At 39.1% G+C, this 23,926-nt stretch overlaps 2 protein-coding genes across 9 annotated transcripts; one reads left to right on the top strand and one right to left on the bottom strand.

The window, feature by feature from the left end:
• Positions 1-202: 202 nt before the first annotated feature.
• SRSF10 (serine and arginine rich splicing factor 10) lies at positions 203-12,109 on the top strand. Of its 8 annotated transcripts, XM_043444743.1 has the most exons (7): positions 205-403; positions 1,833-1,937; positions 5,478-5,581; positions 6,866-7,028; positions 7,249-7,302; positions 7,434-7,535; positions 10,801-12,109. In XM_043444743.1, exons 1-7 carry the CDS (start codon positions 339-341, stop codon positions 10,859-10,861), a joined length of 654 nt encoding a protein of 217 aa, XP_043300678.1. In that variant the 5' UTR covers positions 205-338; the 3' UTR covers positions 10,862-12,109. The 8 variants fall into 8 exon arrangements, with proteins under 8 accessions (XP_043300671.1, XP_043300678.1, XP_043300670.1 ...); XM_043444736.1 differs by lacking the exon at positions 10,801-12,109 and having other exon boundaries at positions 203-403; positions 7,252-7,302; positions 7,434-9,483; XM_043444735.1 differs by lacking the exon at positions 10,801-12,109 and having other exon boundaries at positions 7,434-9,483.
• Positions 12,110-14,320: 2,211 nt separating this feature from the next.
• Positions 14,321-18,042, bottom strand: PNRC2 (proline rich nuclear receptor coactivator 2). Its single transcript, XM_043444744.1, has 3 exons — positions 17,866-18,042; positions 16,898-17,103; positions 14,321-16,397 (listed from the first exon to the last, which is right to left on the bottom strand). Exon 3 carries the CDS (start codon positions 16,377-16,379, stop codon positions 15,960-15,962), a length of 420 nt encoding a protein of 139 aa, XP_043300679.1. The 5' UTR covers positions 16,380-16,397; positions 16,898-17,103; positions 17,866-18,042; the 3' UTR covers positions 14,321-15,959.
• Between the last annotated feature and the right edge of the window lie 5,884 nt (positions 18,043-23,926).

Raw genomic sequence — 23,926 nt, 5'->3', positions numbered from 1 at the left:
AATAAAGCCTTAAAAAAAGAAAGAGCGGGCTGCGGGCAAAGGGGGGAGGTAGCTCAAGAAGCCAATGAATGAGACCGAGGCTGCGGCACGTACACCGGCCGCCCGTGTGCGCAGGCGCACGCCTAGTGATCTCGCGGGAAAGAACCGTTGCAGGTCCCGGCGTGGAGCCCAGGTAGGAGGGGAGTGGGTGGGGGAGCGGGAGTGAAGTCTCGCGAGAAGAGGCGGTCGCTGTAGCGGAGCCCTCTGGCTGTGTGTGTGTCTGAGGAGGATCCGGCGCCGAAGCTGCAGACGGTTTGCTGAGCCCGTTAGTGTCCCTTCGGAGACTCAACGCCGGCGTCATGTCCCGGTACCTGCGCCCCCCCAACACGTCTCTCTTCGTGAGAAACGTAGCCGACGATACCAGGTATGTACAGGGGAGGCCGCAGGCGGTAGGGAAAGACCGCTGCGGCGACGCATGGGGCCTGGGTCGGGGGGAGGGGAAGGGGTGAAGATGGCGGGTACCGCGCGGGCTTTCCGGCCCAAACTAGGCCGCGCCGCCGGCTCAACCGCCGCGTGGGAGCGAGGGCGGCGGCCGCTGATCCTCCCAGGCGGTCGCGGGAGCGCGGGCCGCGTGGCGGGGGTTTCGGCCCCCTCCCCCTCCGCAGATCGGGGGGAGCCTTCCTCCCCGCTTCCTCTCTTCGGTTCCAGTCTCGGGTCTCCGCCGATCATCAGCGCCCCATTGATTTGAAGTTAACGTTCTTTGGGGTGCACGCCCCCTCGGCCCACAAGTTGGCTTTTTTTTTTTCTTTTTTTTTTCCTTTTAGTTAAAATTGCTTTGCAGTAAAATAACGGGATCGGGGCGGGGGGTGAGTGTGGCGTAGCATTTGCTACCCTTTTTGCTGTGTTATATTTGCCTTTTTTTTTTTCTTTTGGTGTTGGAGATGTTTGGAGAAAAGGGATGTTGAGATTAGAGATAAAAAAAATTTCTCCCAGTGAGACGGTACGAAACAGTCCTTCCCTTTTTCCGGGAAATGCCGATCACGCTTTGAAAACGAAGGTTTAGGAAGCTTCTACCGTTAGGGCGTTGATAGCTAAATTGGATTAATCTGGACCGTCCCTTTGTTCTCGCCAATTCCCTTAATTGTTTGGAGTTGCGGTCAGAATTTTTTGGAAAAGGTGTTACCAGATTTACGGTTTCACAAGTAACCACTTTACACACACGCACCATTTTGGTAGCCTTGTGTGATTTTTCTGTCTTTTAAGTAGGGAAAGGAAAGTAAGCAATAGTACTCTAGCTTCTAGGAAATTTCCCCCTTTTTGTCATACTGACATTTATGGGGAAATTTTATATATTTGTCTTTTATTTTTCAAACCGTATCTACCTGTTATCAAGTGTGTAACCCTGTCGCTAAAATTTGGGGCAAAAAAAGAGCTTGATATTTTTCAGAATACTAGAGTTGCTTTAATACTGTGTTTTTTTTTTTAATTAATACTTACATACAACTTAATGTTAACTATAGTTTTTATGAAAAGTGAAGACTGTAGATAAAAGCAGTGAAGATTAAGTTGTAATCAAGTTTTCATAAATGTCTGTTTTCCTGTTGATGTAAAACACTAGTAGGTTTTATCACCAACTCTTTTATTATGTTCCAAAATCATGGATTCTGGCTGTCCTTTTTCAAAAAGACATGTTGTATATTTTTACAGTTGGCTCTCCCTGTTTGTTTCAGGTCATCCAGGAACATAGCACAGTCCCTTTCATTATTTAAGATAGTACAGAAAGAAACCTATTTCTTACAAAGAAACTGTTAAGAGTGAACATAAAAATTTGGCGTCTTTTTATGATGTTTTAGGTCTGAAGATTTACGTCGGGAATTTGGTCGTTATGGTCCTATAGTTGATGTGTATGTTCCACTTGATTTCTACACTCGCCGTCCAAGAGGATTTGCATATGTTCAATATCCTTTCTTCAGATGGCTGATTAGTGAGGGGTGTTGAAGTTTGAAATTCAAGTTTTTGTAAGAGGTAACATCTAAAAAGTAGTTTTTTTGGTGTGTTTTTTTTTTTGTCCTCTAATGTTTTGTCTTCAGTTTTTTTCTAAATTAATTCTGACTCGCATTGTTCTTACTATTTCTTAAAGTTAATCCAAAAATAGTAAAATATTTAAATTCCCATTCATGCTGCTGAAACTCAAATCAATTATAATATGTGATTTAAATTTGAATACACTCTACCACCTCTAATGTAACTCAAAGGTTAATATGTTCTTGTGCTTAGCAATTAAAATTTGGTATTCTTGTTTGTTAATTTGAATCACTTGATCAAAAACAAACTGTATAATAACAATGAGGTAAGCTTCTTTAATATTGTCCCCTAATTTGCTGTCCTCTGTTGTTACCTCAGAGAATGTAAAGCTGTACAGTTAATGGCGACCCCAAAGAGAAAGCATGAAAGAACCTTTAGAGTAGAGTTCAACACTTAAGGCAAGTAGACAAGCCAAAGACCTCTTAAGGATCAGGCTTGAAGAGAAGGGAGAGTTTGGGAAAAGAAAATATAAAGAAAAGCTGGAAGAAGGACAAGCCTAATGGGAGACAAAGCCTCGCTTTATCTACAAAAGGGGGAAAAGGTTGTTTTTCAAAGTTAAAGATAAAGCCATCTGTCATATTTGGCCAAGCATCTCATGACAAGTCCTTCTGACAAGCACTTAAAGAGTTAAAGGTCAAGATGAAGTTGAATGATGGCCAAGATTAAAGGAGTCATACCTGATGTATCCTACAGAATAACTATTTTCCTTGGTTTTTTTTTTTTTTTTCTTTTTTTTTTTTTCCTAATGTTTTGTAAGCAGTTAATTTTCAAAATTTTTCCGGTTTGGTCTAGGGACAAAACCTGTAACTTGATTTTGTGGGCTTTTGATGTTGTGGTGTGGTCTTGTATAAATGCACTCTCTCTTAGCTTGTGAAGTTCAAGTGTAACAGGATGTAATGTTGTTAAGCTTAAACTCAGCATAGTTCTGTTTTGGGCCAGGTGGTCAAGTGCCATAGGGTGGCAGGCAGGGCTCTTGGAGTAGCATGAGGTTCTGGAGTCAAACCGACTCCACAGAGGCGTGGTGAAAGGGGATACAGGTGCATGCATTGGGGGTTACTTAGAAACTGCTCTGGTGGTCTTAGAAGGTCATATCCACGAGAGATACTGTCTGTTTATAGATTTTTAAAGGGAATGCTAGTGGCACACACATTCTTCTAAAATCTGCAGCTTAGTTCTGTGAAACCTACTGGCCCTGAATGCTTTAGCACATATGGTCAGTTGTCCCAGAATGGGCTGCAAAAGGCCTTATCCTTGCTATAAGCACTAATCAGGATCTATGGGAAATTGTTCCTTGGCCCGGAGTCTCAGGTGATATTGTTTCCTTCCGTGAGATCATCTTGTGACAGCAAAGGTTTGGGCTGTGTACTTAAATTCTTACTGCTTACATTCACTGGATCTCAGGAAACTTAGCCGAGTTCTAGAGAGACTTAGGGGAAATGCCCAAAGCTGCCACTCTGCAGGGCCACTGCTCAAGGACAGTTGTGAGAATTGGTTGCAAAGCTCTGTTACAGAGAGGGTAAGAACTATATCTGGCTTGTTTTCTTTTTTTTTTTTAAACTAGCAGCATATTCTGGCTTAGAGTGTTGACCTGATTTTACCTGGTTTGGGGGTGGCCTGGGAACCAGGATCAGGAGTTTGTGATACTTGAGCCAGAGAAGAGTTATTATTCAAAGGAACCTCAAGGCCAATTACAGCTTTTTTTATATATATACAATTTTTCTTTGGTCTTAAAATAGTTAAAAAGAAATGGGTATCAGGATTTTGCAAAGACGTTGAGTATAAATTTCTCCATAACTGGCATCAGAATATTTGACTGCCTTTGCTGCTGTTCTCTTTTTTATCTGACCCCATTCCCAACTAACTGTCTCTTAACGGGTAAGGTAGAGCCTTGCCATGGTTCATCCAACCCAGGATTCTGTTTTTGAGGGTAGCCCCAGATGGTGATTGGCTCTCATTAATAATTTTTATGTTTCATGATCTAAATCCTTTTATTTTGTCTCAAAGTAGTATATCATTAAATGAACTTGTTCCTTTCAATTATTTTAAAGCCAGACTGCATTAACCTGGAAGAGTGTTTGGTTATAGTATTCCAGGCTGTAAACTCCCCATCAGCCTTTGTCTTTTCATGATGAAAGCGTCAGGATGTAAGACTTGAGAAAACCTCTGCTTCACTATACATAATAGCCTCGGGAAGAGAACTGGGACCCTGCTGTGGTCCTTAAGTCCTTTCAGAACAAAAAATAGCAAATATAGTGAGACAGACCTTTTAGCCTCTGGAGTAAAAGAATATTAATATCAGTCTTGAAGGGAGTATATCGCTCTGGGATGTTTTTAATCAGCACTTAAGATCTGCACTCCTCTCATTAAGAAATAGAAATGGACAAGTTAGAACAGTGAATTTCAGTACGTGAATTTTAGAATGAAAATCCACACCCAAACCTAGCCTAGGTCCACTTCAGAAGCTTTTCGGTTAGACACTGCTCTGAATATGTGCTTGGCTTCTATTAGAATGGTGGTTTTAGGAAAGGAACTAAATTTGGCCTGAAGAATTTTGTGAAGCTTACATTGACTGGGGAGAACAAAGCAACTTGGCCTCTCAGATCAAAAGCTGGGTACCAGCAATTCCTGCTTTGGGCTTATAAGTATTATCTTGAAATTCTCAAATTGAAAACCAGTCCCAAACCCATTTCCTCATGGGAAGCTTTATGTTTAGTGTCATGGTTAGGACTTTCTAATCCAGGAATCTTTAGAAATGGTCTGTTATTTCCTGACAGCATGCTTTTATAGTCTGTGCATGGATGTAATGTGCTTTTGGTATAGTGATGTCTTTAGTGTTGCTTGATCTGTCTTGATAACTGCAAGTGGCTAGCATATCAGTCTTAGTGTGGTATAGTAAGACAGCTACGTGAAATAATCTGTTAGATATGTCTGAAAAAATAGCAAGATTAATTTGAGGTTAATGCTTTCATTTCTTGTAAGGTAATATTCCGCTTGCTTACACAAGAACTATTGGCATTTTTTTTTTTTCATTTGAAACAAAAATACAAAAAACAGTTTTGGTTTTATTTTAAGAAATTTTTGTTTTGGCATACAACATAAAATTGGCATTTGTTTTTCTATTTTGTCTTTTTCTGTAAAATTCTTAAAACAGGAAAATCCTGATGGGCTTACTTGGTGGTTCAGCTATAACAGACTTTATATCAATTATAACTTTATAATATGTATTCGCATGTGTTTTCAAACTTACACAAGTACGTTCATACTATGAAGTGTTTATAGCTGAATCAACCAACTAGTTAGTGGGGTCTTGATTTTCTAGAATAATGTTGAGAGATTGCGAATTGTTCCAGGCTTACCAACTGAACTCATTATCAAAGTTTACAAAACTTCCCAAGCCCCTTAACATTTAGCACATTTGAGGATGTTCGTGATGCCGAAGATGCTTTACATAATTTGGACAGAAAGTGGATTTGTGGACGCCAAATTGAAATACAGTTTGCACAGGGGGATCGAAAGAGTAAGTATAAGGACTCTTATGTCTAATACATGTAAAATACATCATATTTAGACACTGTTTTGAGAATGCTTCTTGGAAATATTTGTGCAATATGTCTATCTGTTCAAAACCGAAAACGATAGTTTGGGGGAATTCTTGAATACTTTGCAGAATTTCAAGGTAGACATAAGGATTTAGAATGCATTGACCAGAATCCCTGAAGTATGTTTGGACACTAAGAAAGTGGATCATTATTATCAGTTATGGCATGTTTAATATACTATGTGTAATTGAATAAAATTTATAAAGTTTTGGTTCTCTTGAGTCTTTTCCCTTCCTTATAAAGATCATCATGGTATATTGAGTAATTATGTAGGTGCCTGACTGTAGAAGTTGACAGACTGAGAAAGAGTATATAGATTAAACCTAGAATAGATGCTATTATTATTACTTGATTTTTGTTAATGCAGGCATACACCAGGTGCTGGCTGCATGCTGATAAGGCAGAAGTACAGGCTTTATAGTCAAATGAACCTGGGTTTAAATTCTGGCCTAACCGTTATGTTAGCTTAAGCAAGATAGTAAAAGATAGAGGTTAAGATAGTTACTGAAGAGAGGAGAATCACTTAGGTAGATACAAGCTATTAGTAATTCTCTAGTTTTTGGGTTGGATGATAGGTTCCTGGGTAGTCACTGTATTATTTATACCTTCATACACACACACGTAAAGTATCTGCTTCATAGGATCAAATGAGATTAATGAAAGGATTGAGGCCTCTCCAAGGATATGGGTATGTCTAAGGCATTCAGCAAGTGTTAGTTTTCTTTGTCATGGTTTCTCAGAACTATATAACTAAATGTATGTTGTTGCATTTTGACATTACATATTGTTCATAGGCCACCATTAAGTATTTTGTCATTGTTAATTGTGTTCCAGATGAGTGGAAACCATGGTAAGATTGTTCCAAATTAGCATGTGGTTCAAAAGTCATTTGTGTTTTAATTTGGAATTTTAAAAATATATTCCTGATGTTGAAGTAGTTGACTTATTTTGGACTACAAAGTAGATGTGAGAGGTCTTGGGGAAAAAAAATAATTGGGATAGTTGAGAGTATCATTTTTAACATAAAACCATCTCTAATTTGCCTTGCTTGAAAATAAATACCTTTTCCAAGATATTCACAGTTAGCCTTGACACAGATTTCAGGGCAAAGGGGAAAGTGATACAGGAAATTTTCCTATAACTTGAAGGCTTAAATACTACATTTTTAATGTTTGTAAATATTTCCCTTCTCTGTTTCATAGCTCCAAATCAGATGAAAGCCAAGGAAGGGAGGAATGTGTATAGTTCTTCACGCTATGATGATTATGACAGATACAGACGTTCTAGAAGCCGAAGTTATGACAGAAGAAGATCAAGAAGTCGGTCCTTCGATTACAACTATAGAAGATCTTATAGTCCTAGAAAGTAAGTGATGTGTACCACAGTGATGTGTCAGAAAAACTTTGTTAGTCTTTAATTTTTTAAATCTTTTTGTATACTTTTTAATTATGTATATTGTATGCCTCATTGAGACTTAAGATATTTTTACTACTTTATTTTTTTTAAGTTTTATGGTTCACTTTTTTAATTAGAAACTTATAAATAGACATGTGTCACTGTTTGCTTTTTCTGATGTACTTTTTAGCAGTAGACCGACTGGAAGACCACGGCGTAGCAGAAGCCATTCCGACAATGATAGGTAAATAACTTTGCTTTGAAAAAGACTTTATACATTTTTCAATTTCAGAGTGAACTTTTGCTCTAAAAACAAATTTGATTAATATAGAATCTAATTTTTACTCTAATTGTATTTCTCCTCTGTTTTGAAAGATTCAAACACCGAAATCGATCTTTTTCAAGATCTAAATCCAATTCAAGATCACGGTCCAAGTCCCAGCCCAAGAAAGAAATGAAGGCTAAATCACGTTCTAGGTCTGCATCTCACACCAAAACTAGAGGCACCTCTAAAACAGATTCCAAAACACATTATAAGTCTGGCTCAAGATATGAAAAGGAATCAAGGAAAAAAGAACCACCTAGATCCAAATCTCAGTCAAGATCACAGTCTAGGTCTAGGTCAAAATCTAGGTCAAGGTCTTGGACTAGTCCTAAGTCCAGTGGCCACTGATAGTATAAACCATGATATTTTTAGGCATGTATCATTCATTTACTCATAGTTTGGTTTACTTAAATTATCAGGAATACAATGTTGCAATGATGCTTAAAAAACACTTGTCAGTTTTCCCTGTACCAGGCAATGGTTATAATTAAAATGATATGCTGTTGAGAAGCCACTCTTAAGAGTCCAGTTTGTTTAATGTTATGGGCAGCTACCAATTCGTGGTGTCTCTGTATATTTTTGTAAAGATTCTCATTTTTTATGCTTGAAGTATTGGTGAAAAGATGTTGGTTGACCATAATTTGCAACATTGTCTTATTAAAAATAAACTTTCATATCCATATTTGGTAGAACTGTTAACCTAGAAATGTAGCTTGCTAATAAGATAGAATGATAAAAAAGTGAAGTTGTAGCCACAGTACAACACTGACCGACCAGACACATTTAGGTTCAGGGTGGACCTTTTTGTCTTGTCAAGATGTCTAGGCCCGTGATGATAATTTATGGCACGGTGTGGAATAGTTCTTTTGTTAACCCCCACTGTCTTGGGAAATGACAACTGGGTTAAGTAGCATTTTCAGGCAGATTGTTTGATTGAAACAAGGAGCCTTCACTTTCCTGGTTTCCATGAAGATTTGGAACCATACAAACGTCGGAAAAACACCTTAAAATTTGGGCAGGTTGATGATGGCAGAAATAATTTTAAGGGGGAAAAGAATGCTCTTACGTAGTTACTCTAAACTTTAAGGAGCGTTGTTGACCATAATGCATAGTTTTCTTACTGCTGTTAAAAGCAAGTAAAGTGCTTCAAAGGAGGTTTTGTTAGTGCATAGTATAAAAGGACTGAATTTTGATGCTTAAAGCCCTTGGTGTGTGCATTTGTATCAAAATGTGCCCATCTCTTTATGAAGGAAGCTTGTTCTTCACACCTCAGTTTATTTAACGTGAGGCAAGTTAAAAAGCAACACTCCCATTCTAAGTGATTCTCTGGTGCCATGAGATTTAAAATAACTTTGGAAAAAATTAATTTCAAGAAAGTCACATCTCTTGAGTTTTTGATTGATTATCAGTGTAGTACCTGATAAAAATAAGAAAATAATACCCTACTCTTTATAAAAATGTCTAACATCTCTCTGTGAGATCATGTGGGGGCAATAAAAAGTGACTTGATATGTCCAGTCTCATTTCAGAGTAAAAGCTAGCATCTTTAAAATTTTAGATTGCTTGCTTACAGGCATAAGTAAGAAATGTTGTGGGGAAACTATCCCTTTTAGAGGATTACTTTTTTCAGTTATGGTTTTAGAGATCTAGGCCTTGCCTGTAAAGAACAAAAGGTGGTTTTTAAATACTGTTTGTGGAATGTGTTTAAAGGATTGATTCTAGAACCTTTGTATATTTGATAGTATTTCTAACTTTCATTTCTTTACTGTTTGCAGTTAATGTTCATGTTCTGCTATGCAATCATTTATATGCACGTTTCTTTAATTTTTTTAGATTTTCCTGGATGTATAGTTTAAACAAAAAGTCTATTTAAAACTGTAGCAGTAGTTTGCAGTTCTAGCAAAGAGGAAAGTTGTGGGGTTAAACTTTGTATTTTCTTTCTTATAGAAGCTTCTAAAAAGGTATTTTTATATGTTCTTTTTAACAAATATTGTGTACAACCTTTAAAACATCAATGTTTGGATCAAAACAAGACCCAGCTTATTTTCTGCTTGCTGTAAATTAAGCAAACATGCTATAATAAAAACAAAATGAAGGAAATAATGATTAACTGGAATTATTATAGTTTTGAATGAGATTCTAAAATAACAGTGGAAACAATTCTTTGTAGATTTAGGAGTATTTTAAATCAGTGCTGCACTAGGCACAACTTTTACTTTGGAAATGATAGAACTTGCCAGAAAGGTACATCTTTTACATAGTACTTAAAATTTCCTATGTAATTTCAAAAGTTGTTTCATGATTGCATATTAAACCCCTTGGGTTAAATAACTTAGGTTATTTGTAGTGTTAAGATATGCATTAAAATGAAATTTGAGTCAGATTTTTAAGTTTATATTTTCATTATTAGATGGACCAATAATTCTACTTGTCCCCATCCTAAACAGGGTGGATTGGGCCTTAGGTTTATGGCATGATTTAAAATATTTTTGCTTTCAGTGTTGGTGAGCACTCAATGTTAAGTGATAGTCACTGTGGGGAACTGGTTTAGGTGTTTTGTGGTCTGAGTTCTAGCTTTATACTGAAAACAAGTATAGCTGATATTTATTATGATGTGCCAGACACTATTCTAGTTTTATGTATTAATTCATTTACTCATCATGAACCCTGTAAGAAAGATAATTTTATTTTCTCCATGTCACAGATGATAAACTGAGGCACAAAGAAAAAGCTATAAAAGGCAGATCCAGGATTTGAGCTCAGGCCTGATCCTTAGATGATTTTTTTTTTCTTAGTGGACTATAAATAGAGTAGATTTAGGAAATAACCCATTGAAATTGTTCTCAGTCCATATAGAATTAGAAGGCCTGATGTTTTTGGTTTTTTTATGTGTCACTTATTTTTAGATTTTCTTGGGAACTTTATATGTTATTTCTAAAGTGACATACTTAACATGGCTTCAAAGGGACTATTATAGTTGAACCCAGGGTAGGGATCCTACTCATACTTGAGGATCCTTATAGAGGGCTTTAATGTTGGGTTACATAGTTGCATAATTATTGAGTATGTACTGTGTGTCTGGCACAACCCAGTATTGGAGTAGAACATATCAAGACTCAAAAGTGAGAGCTGACAGTTCACCTCTCTTTTTACTTAAGATCTCTCTGCATTTTTTTTTTTTTTTGAAGCCAAGTAAACAAGAAGAATAATGACAGATAATGCTTAAGAAAGGAAAGTGCTACATAGAGTATGAGCTCTTAAGTTACAACCCAGGAAAAATACCTGGGAACTATTATACTATTCTCTTGAAAATTTGGCCCTGTAAGCTGCTACATCCAGTTCAACTAACAAAATCCTGTATACCACAGAGAAGAATAAAGAAAAACCAAACTGACAAACATCCTTCTTTTATTTAAGACCAAACTGCAGCTGGAATACCCAGTACAGTTCTGCTTACTACACTTCAAGAAAGATCTGAGAAAGCGGAAAAAGAACCAAAGAAGGGCAGTTCAAGCGACCAAAGGGTGGGTGGAAGGTGCTGCAGTATGAATACTGTACGAATATTTTGACTCTGGTCTGAAAAGATAAAAGAATGTTATGGAAACTACATGGAATATTTGAAGTCCCTTCAAGTTTGAAAGTAAGCATTTTAGGACAAATAAAAGGAAATTCAACTTTGTACTTGTGGAAACTAATCCCTAAATCTGAATAGGTTTATACTGATTCATGGGTAACAGGTCCATGTTAAATTATTGGAAACTAGGATGTCTGAATATCAAGGAAGACAGCCATAGTCTCTTACAGTGCCTCTATTGGTCTGTCTCAAAGTGAATTGGGTGAGAAAAGGTATGGTCCAATATAAACTTGGTTATCTCTTAAAGTCAGTTCTATTTTTGCTATTGGGAAATCTTGCCTTTGTTTATTATTCCAGTGCCAGTGTTTTCTGCTAATGCTTTGCTTTGTTGGCATCTGAGTTTCCTTACTGGTATGCCATATGTGGTTTACATCCTCCTTAAACACGCTCCCTCGTAAATTCCAATTATGATACTTGACATCCAGCTAAGAGGGTCCATCTCTTCTCACCTCTTTCCTAGTCAGTATATACAGCAAACATTTACTGAGCCCTTAGTATGCCCAAAAAATTGTACGGGGTAATTGGGGAGAAAAACAGATAAAACCCACTTATTCAATAAATGTCTACTGAGCACAATCTAGTGAATCATTACATTGTGGCCTCATTGTCTTGTTTGAGGTGTATTATAACAATATTTTACACCATTTATATCCTATGTAATTATAAAATCCGATATATTATCAAAGAAGCAATTTTGTGGTTATTTGCCATTTAAAAGTATCCAGTATTTGTTTGCATCCCATTAGTAACAAATAATGAAAAAATGATGTTTTAATCTGTAATAAACTGATTTATTGTGCAGTGACTGTAATATACTAGAGTTATATTTAATTGTTAACTCTGCCTCCTCAGACACATATTAGGCAACAATCCCCAAAATAAATATTTAACTTTGCATCAGATGTAAAGGAGACTCTGGGTGCTATAATTAAGATTTATTTTGAGGCAGACAGAGAGCTGTTAATTCCCAACTGATTTAGTATGTTCTGTAATTGAGAAAATGTTCACCAAATTATACTTTTTAGTGATTTACATGTACATTTTATAGGGGACATGTTCTGTGTATAGTGAATAAATAACTTTTGTAGTATCGCAAAATGTTTTGGATTCCTTAGTTCCTCATTAGGATGTGCAGTTTACCTATACATTGATTTCATCACTTGCATATTTGTCTTATTTCTGCTGCATTTAAAACTTTTTATCTAAAGTTATTCCCCTAAAAATATAGAAGTGTTTAAGCCTTTATAAAGATTTTGAAAATATAGCAGAATACATCTAAGGGAGATGTGAAATGGAGGTATTTTTACCCCTGCTACATTTTTTAATATTTCAAACTTGCACAAGACCACACAGCAAGTAAGTGGCAGATACTAGTTAGTGTCCATGGTTTTTCATTTGGTTCATCTTTTTTAATCAAATGGGTAAATTTAATAACAATACAATTAATACAATGGAATCTAGAATTCACTTGCAAGATTTAATAGATTTGTCAAAATAATTTAATTACAGAGTATTTTTAACTTTCTTGGATGAAAAAGGTTAAATGTAATCCAGCTGTTGACAGCAGCTATCACTCACTTTCCAATCTAGCTTCCCAAATCTCAATCACATTGTATTGCATTTTGAACATTCTTGTTTACAAAATCCTGAGATATTTTGAAGTGGGGAGGCTGTGAACTTGAACAGCACAGTGGTAGCTCAGGAGTAACAGTGTTTAACGAAGAGGTCTATCAAAGCTTTTTACACCTGGAGTCCCAGGTGTAACTGTCCTCATTGATAAATGAAGTCAGCAGACCATTCACAACTACTATCTGTAAAACGTAGCTAGCTGCTATGGAAAAGGTTCGTATTTGGGTTTTCCCTTTGTCCCTTTAGCAGTGTTGGTTATGTTCATTGTGTTGTTCCTCTGTATTGTTAACAGTTGTTTCACCCTTATGTTAAAGGTGGGATTCTTTTAATATTTGGCCTTTTTAAAAAGCAAGGTGTGTAAATTGACTTTATTGATAATTGACAGAGTAGTTTGTAAAGAAGTAAAAGGCCTTTTTGTGTCTAGTTTTTTGTAGAGCACATCTCTGAATGCTAGATAATGAAATAAAACTGGTCAAGGATCCAAAAAATCTTGAATTTTTTTTTTTTTTTTTTTTAGGTTTAGCTCTGCCTGACAGATTTGTGACTGGGTAGGCTTTCCTCATTTGTGTAAGAGGTTGGAGATGTACTTTATCCCACTTATTTTACAAAGTAATTGCCTATGAGAATACAGTTAAAGAAACACTAGAAAACTTACCCAAAACCCTTTGGTTTTTTCCATCTTGTGCTTGCTTCTGGGATGAAGAGAACTTAAGTGTAAAGATAGGTTATAGACTGAAGATTGTATCGAACTGTATATGCTGCCATCAAAAAGATGACAAATTTAAATTATAACACTGACAAGGCTCATGCTTTTGCTGACCGCAGCCCTACAAGATAGATGAGCTCTAAACTTTTTGGTTCTTAGAACAATTTGGGAAAATGATGTCAACATACTTCTTATAGGCTAACTATAACTTTGTATCTAAGGTATAAAGTTACCCTTAGCTATTTTTGTAGTGAAGAACATTTTTTACCACGAGTCAATTCCAAGCCAAGAAAATATAGAATATAATATGTATACATCAAAACCTAACTTAATGCCTGAGATAAGGATTGTTCAATCCAGTGGAATTGCAGTATGGTACAAAGGAGAACTTGGTGGTTCTTGGCATTATTGCTAATAGAAATTACACTGGGATACACAGGAGAAAAGTGACAATTCAAATATTAATTTCCTCCAAATCAATTACTTCCTACAGTTTGCATGAGAAAATGCAGCCTGGCCCTGGGCATCACAGCTTGCTTAGTGCAGAACTTAAAAGCTACCCTATCTTTTGGAATGTATTAGAAAGCCAGTTATAGTTCTTTTTTCCCCAAGGTCCTCTTGTGAAAACTATATATGTTAACAAATAGGTAACACAAAATGTTCTGTCAATTTGAGCAATTCTAATTTTTTTTTCTACAAACCTAAGCCATCTTAGGCAATTAAACCTGCTTTATTGAGTATGAAATAAATTCAAAAGCTTTATGTAAATTCCCGAAATATTCTGTGGCCTTTTACTGTAGCCCTGCTGTAAGGAGGAAGTCAGTTGCCTTTTTAATGTATAGCTGCTAATCCAAGTCTTTGTCGGCAAATGGGTTGCTTCTTAAAACCAATGGTTCTATTGTCTTTCAGTGGGGTTAGTTATGCAAATAGGTAGTCATAACAACTTCTATACAATAAAAACAAGCCAGTGGGGAAAAAACAATTTTATTTTTTAATTTCATGCTTCGAATTCATGTATGTACATTAAGTACTATATAAAACTTGTTTTTAGGATATCATCATTTGACTTGGACAATACTATCTCACCTCAATTTATTTGAAGAAACAATTTAGCTATTCCGCTTAAAAGTATAAAAAAAGCTGCCAAATTAGAAAATAGATTCCCCCCCCCATACACACACTTTACTTTTACTACTGGGATGGCTGTTTTAATTAGCATGTTTAAAGTAAGCCAAAAATGTTATCAAGGTATTATGCAAGAAATTACATCGTTTGCAATCAGTTGGTCCCCTGGGTTGCACCTGTTGACAAGAAAAAGTATACACTGACGTTGTACACTATACTCATAGGTTACACAAGTTGTTGAAAGCCAAAAGGAATCTTTAAGGTTGGAGGGACTGCTTAATAGTTAATCTTTGGGTTTAAGAAAAAAAATAACCCCATACTGCATTTCACATCTCAAAAATAGCAAGTGTTTCAGCAGCTTAAAACCTTTTTTTCAGTTATATAGAACTTCTTACACTACGATTTACTTTGAAATATAGTTTACAGCAAGATCAATTATAACATACATACACTGGCACTTCAGCACAAGGGCAAAATTTAAAAATGGGGGTTTGTGGGGGTTTTTTGACCTTTAAAATTAGGCCATAGTATAAAAGAGCCCATGTCTTACATTCAGCAAATTCGTACTAAAATATTCTATTTTTGTAGGATAAATGCCAACAAAACTTTACATATGCTACAATTTTATTACATGTATTTACATGGCTCTTTCCTAGGTATGCAGAGCTTTCACATTATACAGCTCCCAACTTTAAAAAACCTTTGCAGGGATGATTTAAAGCCATATCACTGTCAGAATAGCTTGTGCAGTGCCATCATACAAAAATGTATTTTGAAAGCTACTCTGAACACCAAATACTGTTTCTGTAAAAAATGGTTTTGGTGCATTTGTTGGCAGACACCTATCCACTGCACATAACAGGGCCAATGGGGTATACTTGTTTCATTCTAAATAGCCCCAGTGCCCTTTCCACATTCACCACCACACAGTTCATTAAAATACAACTATTCTCTTAAAAAAAAAAAATTTCACATTTTCTTTAGGCAGTGCATCAGACTGTTGTCATACTACTGGTTTAGGTATACTGATATAGGTGTCTCTAGGACAATAATGTCTCAAAGATTCAAATAGTTTTCAACTCCTGTATGTCTTTAACTGGATACTTATAATCAGATTTACCAGATCTTAACAAGTCAATCTGCTGATCCATGAAATGATAATCTTTAGTATTTTCTCCCAACAAGCAATATAAAAAGTTGATTCCTTTACCATTCCCCAAATCCAAACTTGAATGGTTTCACTTGTATGGTTACTCAATTGAGAACACTAGTAAAGAGATCAAATACAATTATGCATAATTCAGTTATTTTAAACTGTACTGATTCTACCATCACAGTGCACATAAAACAATTAAGATGAAGTCTAATTATATTTTCTACGTTAATCAGTTTTACAAATTCCTTAGTGAATTTGGTCTGAAACAATTGCCAGTTATCCTTAAATATGACTAAGGGTTAAGTGTGTTAGTACTTTATCTCATTTTATACCTGTACTTTAAGTAAGGTTTTAAGTTGAAATGTCATTATTTCTTTATCAGAAGGATTAAAGGAAACAGGAACCCAGTGGCTTGGTGGTTTAGGAAGAACACTTGGTGATGGTGGCTCACTAAATTTGGCCCCGGCATAGTTCTGATTAGTTTGAGACTTAAAAAGTAAGGTGGGACTTGATAAGCTAGAGTTCCAGTTTTGATTGTTTGGAAAATTTTTGTTCTTCCCCCCATTCTGCATGGCCTGCCATGCAGCTGATGATGAATTATAAGTATGTCCTCTTTCCTTTTTCTTGTGAACAATCTTCATCTGGGAATTCTGATCCTTGGTCTTCTGTCTACTAAGCTGTTGTTGGTTCTTACTAACATTTCTAGTTTGAGGGGCTGGAATGTTATACCTCTCTCCACCACCCATCTTCAGCTTCTTTGTCACCTGTAAGTGAGTGGAAACAAAATACTGAGTGAAACTCCACAAAGTAGTACAAAACTTAAAAGGCCCCAATTTGTAACTCCAAATATCTTGGAGAAGACTCATATATGTGCTATTCAGCTTCTTTAGCTTCACTCTACTGTTCACACTTAATTACATGTACACCCTTTATTACCTTCCTAAGAAAAAAATTACCAACAAATCTAAGTAATCCTGTAAACAGTTTAGGACGTGCCCCTGTGCATGCTTAGTCATATCCGACCTTTTTTGCAACCCCATGGACCGCGGCCCACCAGGCTCCTCGGTCCATGGAATTCTCCAGCAAAGAACACCGGAGTGGGTTTCCATTTCCTCCACCAGGGGATCTTCCTGACCCAGGGATCTAACCCGGGTCTCGTGCATTGGCGGGTGGATTCTTTATCATGGAGTCACCTGGGAAGCTCTAGTTTAGAATGAATCCATCATAAAATGTCTGCCCCATTACAACCGTAAGTTTTTGATACCTTTCAGTCTGCTTTTCCGATTGCAGGATTTCCACTACCTGTCCTCTTCCTTGCTGCCACGCCCAGGATAATAGATGTTGCTTTCTGACAGATCCTTTCCTTTGTCTCAATACAGAAGTTTTCATGGGCCGATCTGCTGAGTTCAGCCTAGGAGCTGAGGCCAACATCTGAGTCTCCTCAGCACACAAGTTTGAGAGAAGTCTTAGCTAGAAAAGCAACGATTTCTTCATTATTTCAATTAAAAAACAGAGAAAGTGATCGTTTATACTTACTCCAGAAAAAATTTAAAGAATGGCTACTTACTGAACAAAAAGGCAGAAAATAATGTCTCACATGGATTTAGTGACCAAGACGTTGTCAAACCATGGAAACGTTAGCCTCTACAGTCATGCCAAGAAATGGGTTTAAAATTTGTTTCCTAAAGAGACCGTGTTTTTAAAGTCCCACCAGAATTTCCCAATCTTTAGACACATCACGTATCTGTTTTAGCAGAGCCTCCTCTCCCAACATGTTTACGTCACGCAGCGTTTCCTTTGGTTATGAACTCTTGACTCCTCCCCGTTTTAAAATAAGTTTCACAAGCCATAACAGTTTCCCATCTTAAATATATGAAAACAATCACCATTATAAACATTAAACATTCGAGATTCCACTTCATAGTCCAAGAAACCAAGTTACCAAACAAGAAGCTCTTATCCAATGGGTGAGAGGCCCTTCGAGACTGTTTTAACAGCCCTAAAAGAAATTAGTTCCCAGACCCTGAGTCATTCCCAAAACGAGCCCGGAAAGTTCGGGTCTTCCGTGACGGGGCTGCGCTTCCAAGTCGCTCCGCGTTCCTCGAGACCGGCCCGGGAACCCGCTCCTCCGGGCCGCCCGCGCCCCCCCAGCCTCGGATCTCGCCTCCTTCCCCCAACAATAGGGAGCGCCGCCGCCAACATGGCCGCACCCGTCGCGCCGCCGCCACTCACCGACTTCAAGCCCGGGACTGCGGCGGCGGCGGCTTCTGCTCGGCTTCGAAGCCCCCCTCCCCTTCCAGGGAGAGACGAGGCACGGAACGGGCGAAGCCCACGAGCACCGACGAGCTAGCTGCTGGCCACCTCAACGTCTCAACCGACCTCCTCCTCCTGTCTCGACCGACAAAATGGAGGCGGCGGCGAGCGCTGAAGCGGGGCCGGGAGGCGCGGCGGCCAATCAAACACGCTTTCGCGCGACCCGGCCAATGATACGCGGGCCACCGCCTGTTGCTGGGGCCCGACGGGGCCGAGGGAGGGGAGTTGGCTGTGGCCGAAGGTTTGAAATCCTCCCTGAGAGGAGCATGTCGGGAATAACCGCCGCGGTCCCGGTGGCCGGCCCTCCGCAGGGCCCCGGGAGACACTGTCCTCTCCCGGGAGGCGCCCGCCCGGCCAGCCTCGGTACCCAAGAACGCAGTCAGCGCCAGCCCCTCACGGCGACTCCGAGCCCCGCGCGCGCCCGGCTCCGGGGAAGGGAGGGACGTGAGCGGCTCGCCCGGGTCGCGGTTTACACCGGAGCCGCCGGGTTCGCGGTCCCGCGGCCCTGGGAACCCGGTGGTTCCCCGCCGTGGGGCGTCACTGGAGGGGGCGTTGAGTTCCCGAGTTAAGTTCACCTAGCCGTGTAACCAGTCTCTCAGGATGCGAGATACTCCACCAAGTTGCTTCCCGAGGCCGACCCTGACACTTCGACTGTGTTCCCCTGTCAAGGAAATTTACTTTGCAGCTCCGCCAGCTTGCGGTTCCCTCCCGTCCTCCCTGCCCACAGCCTCGAAGTTCTTGAGAAGTTGCCTCCTCTGTGAAGAGGCTTCCGACACGTGTGCCGATCAAGTTAATCAGTTCCTCTTTTGTCCTGAACTTGAGTCCCACCGTAGTGTAGCTACTTGTCCACCCAGTCACTCACGCACACACTCGTTTGAGCCCAGAGCACATTGTAAGTGCACGAGGAAAGTTTGAGAGAATGGGGCTGTCTTATTTCCCCCTTTCGGCTCCGTTTGTAAGTGAAAGGGGGAAGTAAAGAGTTCAGTTGATTGTGTCACCAAGGTGCCAGGAAGAGAAAAGGGACAACTTATTTGGAGTAAATGGGTAAGCAACCCAAAGCTGGTGTTTTAAAGGAGAACACCAGTTTCTACGAGCATACATTTTTGTTACAAGATTTATGTATACTTTGTGTAAGTCCCACATGATTCGTTTTTTAATCTTGAGTTTTTCTGTTACCATCATTCCCCACCCCTATGTTCTTGTACCCATGGACCTTAAGTTTCTTAAGAAAACCATTTTAAAAGAGGAGTTTGTTAATCAAATTAATTTGGTGAAATGGGTAGAGTAGAAGAGGTATTTCTGAGCATGGGACTTTCAGCGGCTAAACATTATAGTCAAATAAGATGTACATAATAAGGAACTGCTACCTCACTGAAAGTGTAATCTGTTTCCTAAAAATTTAAGAAACTTACTTAGACATGCAGCTAGATTACACCTAAGCGGTATTTAATGGATTCAAGACTTTGACTTTAAAAAAGACCATTGCAATATATATATATATTTTTTTTTTTTTAATATATTTTTTAATATAGTGGTTTGGGCTTCCCTGGGGGTTCAGTTGGTAAAGAATCCGCCTGCAATGCGGGAGACCTGGGTTCGATCCCTGGGTTGGGAAGGACCCCTGGAGAAGGAACAGGCTACCCACTCCAGAATTCTGGCCTGGTGAATTCCATGGACTCCATGGGGGCCCAAAGAGTAAGACAGGACTGAACGACTTTCACTTTTTGTAAAATGAACAGTCTTGTTTTAGTCTGAGCACTTTCTTTTTCTAATTCTTTTTTATTATCATCATCCAAATATCTTTTAAATTCATCCCTGCTACAATCCTACTTCTCCCTCCATTCTGCCCTCATGGATCTGTTGTGTTACTTAAAAAAAAAACAACACCTGTATTGGCCCCAAGTTGTATTATAAAATTAAATCAGCCTCCAGAACTTATCTGTAATGTATTTGAGAGACTTTATTTTTTGGGGTTCCAAAATCCTGCAGATGGTGACTGCAGCCATGAAATTAAAAGAAGCTTGCTGCTTAGAAGAAAAGCTATGACCAATCTAGACAGCATATTAAAAAGCAGAGACATTACCTTGCCAGCAAAGGTCCATCTAGTCAAAGCTATGGTTTTTCCAGTAGTCATGTATGCATGCGAGAGTTTGACTATAAAGAAAGCTGAGTGCCGAAGAACTGATGCTTTTGAACTGTGGTGTTGGAGAAGACTCTTGAGAGTCTCTTGGACTGTAAGGAGATCAAACCTGTGAATCCTGAAAGAAATTAGTCCTGAATATTCACTGGAAGGACTGATGCTGAAGCTGAAGCTCCAATACTTTGGCCACCTGATGTGAAGAACTGACTCAATGGAAAAGACTCTGATGCCGGGAAAGACTGAAGGCAGGAAGAGAGGGGATGACAGAGGACGAGATAATTGGATGGCATCACTGACTTGATGGAGATGAGTTTGAGCAAGCTCCGGGAGTTGGCAATGGACAGGGAAGCCTGGCATGCTGCAGTCAATGGGGTCACAAAGAGTCAGACATGACTGAGCAACTGAACTCTACTGAAAGTATTTGGTGCTTATGTACACACGCATGATGTATTGGATACTTATTCTGCCTCCCTCTGCCCTGTGCTAAGTTGTTTTTTTGACAAAACATTAATATACAGTAGGTGATATTTTGATCTCCACTGTACAGATAAAGAATCTGAGGCTTAGAACAGTTTAAAGCTGAAAGCCACAAACTCAGGCCCCGGAGCCCACTCCATGTCCCCTGCAGCATCTTTGTCTGACTCACCTCTGTGTCCTCCCCAGGGCCCTCCAAAGAGCACTGTTAAAGCCTACACCATGTTCCAGGCTCCCAGGAGTCTCACAATACAGCTCCAGCCTCATCCTTCATTAATAATTTACCAAGTACTCACCAGAACTCACCAGTACCAAGCCCAGAACTGGAAAGCAGGAGTTAAAAACGCATTCTCCTCAGGACATCCAATAGTATTGTTATTCAGTCGCTCAGTTGTGTCCAACTCTTTGCGACTCCATGGACTGTAGCCCATGCAGGACCCTAGCCTCCCCATGGACAGGTTTCCCTGTCCTTTACTATCTCCTGGAGTTTTCCCAAATTCAAGTCCATTCAGTCCATGATGCTATCTAACCATCTCATCCTCTGTTGTCTTCTTCTCCTCCCACCTTCAATCTTGCCCAGCATCAGGGTCTTTTCCAATGAGTCAGTTCTTCACATCAGGTGGCCAAAGTATTGGAGCTTCAGCTTCAGCATCAGTCCTTCCAGTGAATATTCAGGGCTGATTTCCTTTAGGATTGACTGGTTTGATCTCCTTGCAGTCCAAGCGACTCTCAAGAGTCTTCTCCAACACCACAGTTCAAACGCATCAATTCTTCAGCGCTCAGCTTTCTTTATGGTTCAACTCTCACATCCATACATAACTACTGGTAAAACCATAGCTTTGACTATACAGACCTTTGTCAGCATTGTGATGTCTCTGCTTTTTAATATGCTGTCTAAGTTTGTCATAGCTTTTCTACCAAGGAGCAAGTGCCTTTTAACTTAATGGCAGTCACCATCAACAGTGATTTTGGAGCCCAAGAAAATAAAATCTGTCACTGTTTCCACTTTTTCCCCATCTGTTTGCCATGAAATGATGGGACTGGATGCCATGATCTTAGTTTTTTGAATGTTGAGTTTTAAGCCAGTTATTTCACTCCACTCTTTCACCCACATCAAGAGTCTCTTTAGTTCCCCTTCACCTTCTGTCATTAGAGTTGTGCCATCTGCAAATCTAAGGTTGTTGATATTGCTCCTGACAGTCTGGAGTTCAGCTTGGGATTCCTCCAACCTGGCATTTCACGTGATGCACTCTACATATAAATTAAATAAGCAGGTGACAATATACAGCCTTGACATACTCCTTTCCCTATTTTGAACCAGTCCATTGTTCCATGTAAGGTTCTAAGTTTGCTTCTTGACTTGCATACAGGTTTCTCAGGAGACAGGTAAGGTGGTCAGGTATTCCCATCTCTTTAAGAATTTTCCACAGTTTCTTATGATCCACACAGTCAAAGGTTTTAGATTAGTCAATGAAGCAGGAGTAGAAGTTTTTCTGGAATTCTCTTGCTTTTTCTGTGATCCAACAAATGTTGGCACTTTGATCTCTAGTTCCTCTGTCTTTTCTAAACCCAGCTTATACATCTGGAAGTTGTCAGTTCACATACTACTGAAGCCTAGCTTGAAGGATTTTGAATGTAACCTTCCTAGCTTGTGAAATGAGCACAATTGTATGGTAATTTGAACATTCTTTGGCATTGCCCTGCTTTGTGGTTGGAATGAAAACTGACCTTTATACCTGTGGCCTCTGCTGAGTTTTACAAATTTGCTGACATGTTGACTGCAGCACTTTAACAGCATCATCTTTTAGGATTTTAAATAGCTCAGCTGGAATTCTATTAGCTCCACTAGGTTTGTTTATAGTAGTGCTTCCTAAAGGCCCACTTGACTTCATGCTCTAGGATGTCTGGCTCTAGGTGAGTGACCACACCATCATGGTTATCCAGGTCATTAAGACTTTTTTTTGGTATAGTTTTTCTGTGTATTCTTGCTACCCCTTCTTAATCTCTTCTATTTCTGTTAGGTCTTTACCATTTCTGTCCTTTAATGTGCCCATCCTTGTGTGAAACATCCCCTTGATATCTCCAGTTTTCTTAAAGAGACTTCTAATCTTTCCCATTCTGTTGTTTTCCTCTGTTTCTTTGCACTGTTCACTTAAGACGGCTTTCTTATCTCTCCTTGCTGTTCTCTAGAACTTTGTGTTCAGTTGGGTATATCTTTCCCTTTCTGCCTTGCCTTTCTCTTCTCTTCATTTCTCAGCTATTCGAAACGACTCCTCAGACAACCACTTTGCCTTCTTGCATTTCTTTTTCTTTGGAACGGTTTTGGTCACTGCCTCCTGTACAATGTCACAAACCCCCGTCCTTGGTTCTCCAGACAGTCTGTCTGCTAGATCTAACCCCTTGAATCTATTTGTCCCTCCACTGTACAGTCATAAGGGGCTTGATTCAGGTCATACCTGAGTGGCCTAGTGGTTTTCCCTACTTTCTTCAGTTTAAGTCTGAATTTTTGGAATAAGGAACTCATGATCTGAGGCACAGTCAGCTCCTGGTCTTATTTTTGCTGACTGTACAGAGCCTCTCCACCTTTGGCTGCGTAGCATATAATCAATCTGATTTCAGTATTGACCATCTGGTGATCTCCATGTGTAGAGTCGTCTCTTGTGTTGTTGGAAGAGGGTGTTTGCTGTGGCCAGTGTGTTCTCTTAACAGAACTCTGTTAGCCTTTAACTTGTTTTATTTTGTACTCAAAGGCCAATCTTGCCTGTTACTCCAGGTATCTCTTGCCTTCATACTTTTGCATTCCAATCCCCTGTGATGAAAAGGACATCTTTTCTGGGTATTAATTCTAGAAGGTCTTGTAGGTCTGCATAGAACTGGTGGTCACTTTTAGCTTCTTCGGCATTAGTCGTTGGAGCATAGACTTGGATTACTGTGATACTGAACGGTTTGCCTTGGAAACGAACCAAGATTATTCTGTCGTTTTTCAGATTACACCAAACTACTACATTTTGAACTTTTTTGTTGACTATGAAGACTACTCCATTTCTTCTAAGGGATTCTTGCCCACAATAGTATATATAAAGGTCATCTGAATCAAATTCATCCAGTCTTGTCCATTTTAGTTCACTGATTCATAAGATATTGGTGTTCACTCTTGCCATCTCCTGCTTCACCATGTCCAATTTACCTTGATTCATGGACTTAACATTTCAGGTTTCTATGCAGTATTGTTCTTTACAGGATTGGACTTTACTTTCACCACCAGACACATCCACAGCTGAGCATCATTTCTGCTTTGGCCCAGCCTCTCTGCATGTCCCAGGCTGGGCTTTAAAGTCAGTTCCGCCAACACTATCTAATTAATGG

Source organism: Cervus canadensis, chromosome 24 (genome assembly GCF_019320065.1).
Source record: "Cervus canadensis isolate Bull #8, Minnesota chromosome 24, ASM1932006v1, whole genome shotgun sequence".
Lineage (NCBI taxonomy): Eukaryota > Metazoa > Chordata > Mammalia > Artiodactyla > Cervidae > Cervus > Cervus canadensis.
Note: the sequence above shows the minus strand (reverse complement) of the source record. Positions and strands in the feature narration are given on the sequence as shown.

What these genes read in the sequence shown, in the direction of transcription:
- PNRC2 (XM_043444744.1), bottom strand. Translation starts at nt 16,379, where the DNA reads ATGGGTGGTGGAGAGAGGTATAACATTCCAGCCCCTCAAACTAGAAAT.
- SRSF10 (XM_043444735.1), top strand. Translation starts at nt 339, where the DNA reads ATGTCCCGGTACCTGCGCCCCCCCAACACGTCTCTCTTCGTGAGAAAC. An exon ending in AACGTAGCCGACGATACCAG is followed by an intron (nt 404 to 1,832) that starts GTATGTACAGGG and finishes ATGATGTTTTAG; the next exon opens with GTCTGAAGATTTACGTCGGG. An exon ending in AGCCATTCCGACAATGATAG is followed by an intron (nt 7,303 to 7,433) that starts GTAAATAACTTT and finishes CTGTTTTGAAAG; the next exon opens with ATTCAAACACCGAAATCGAT.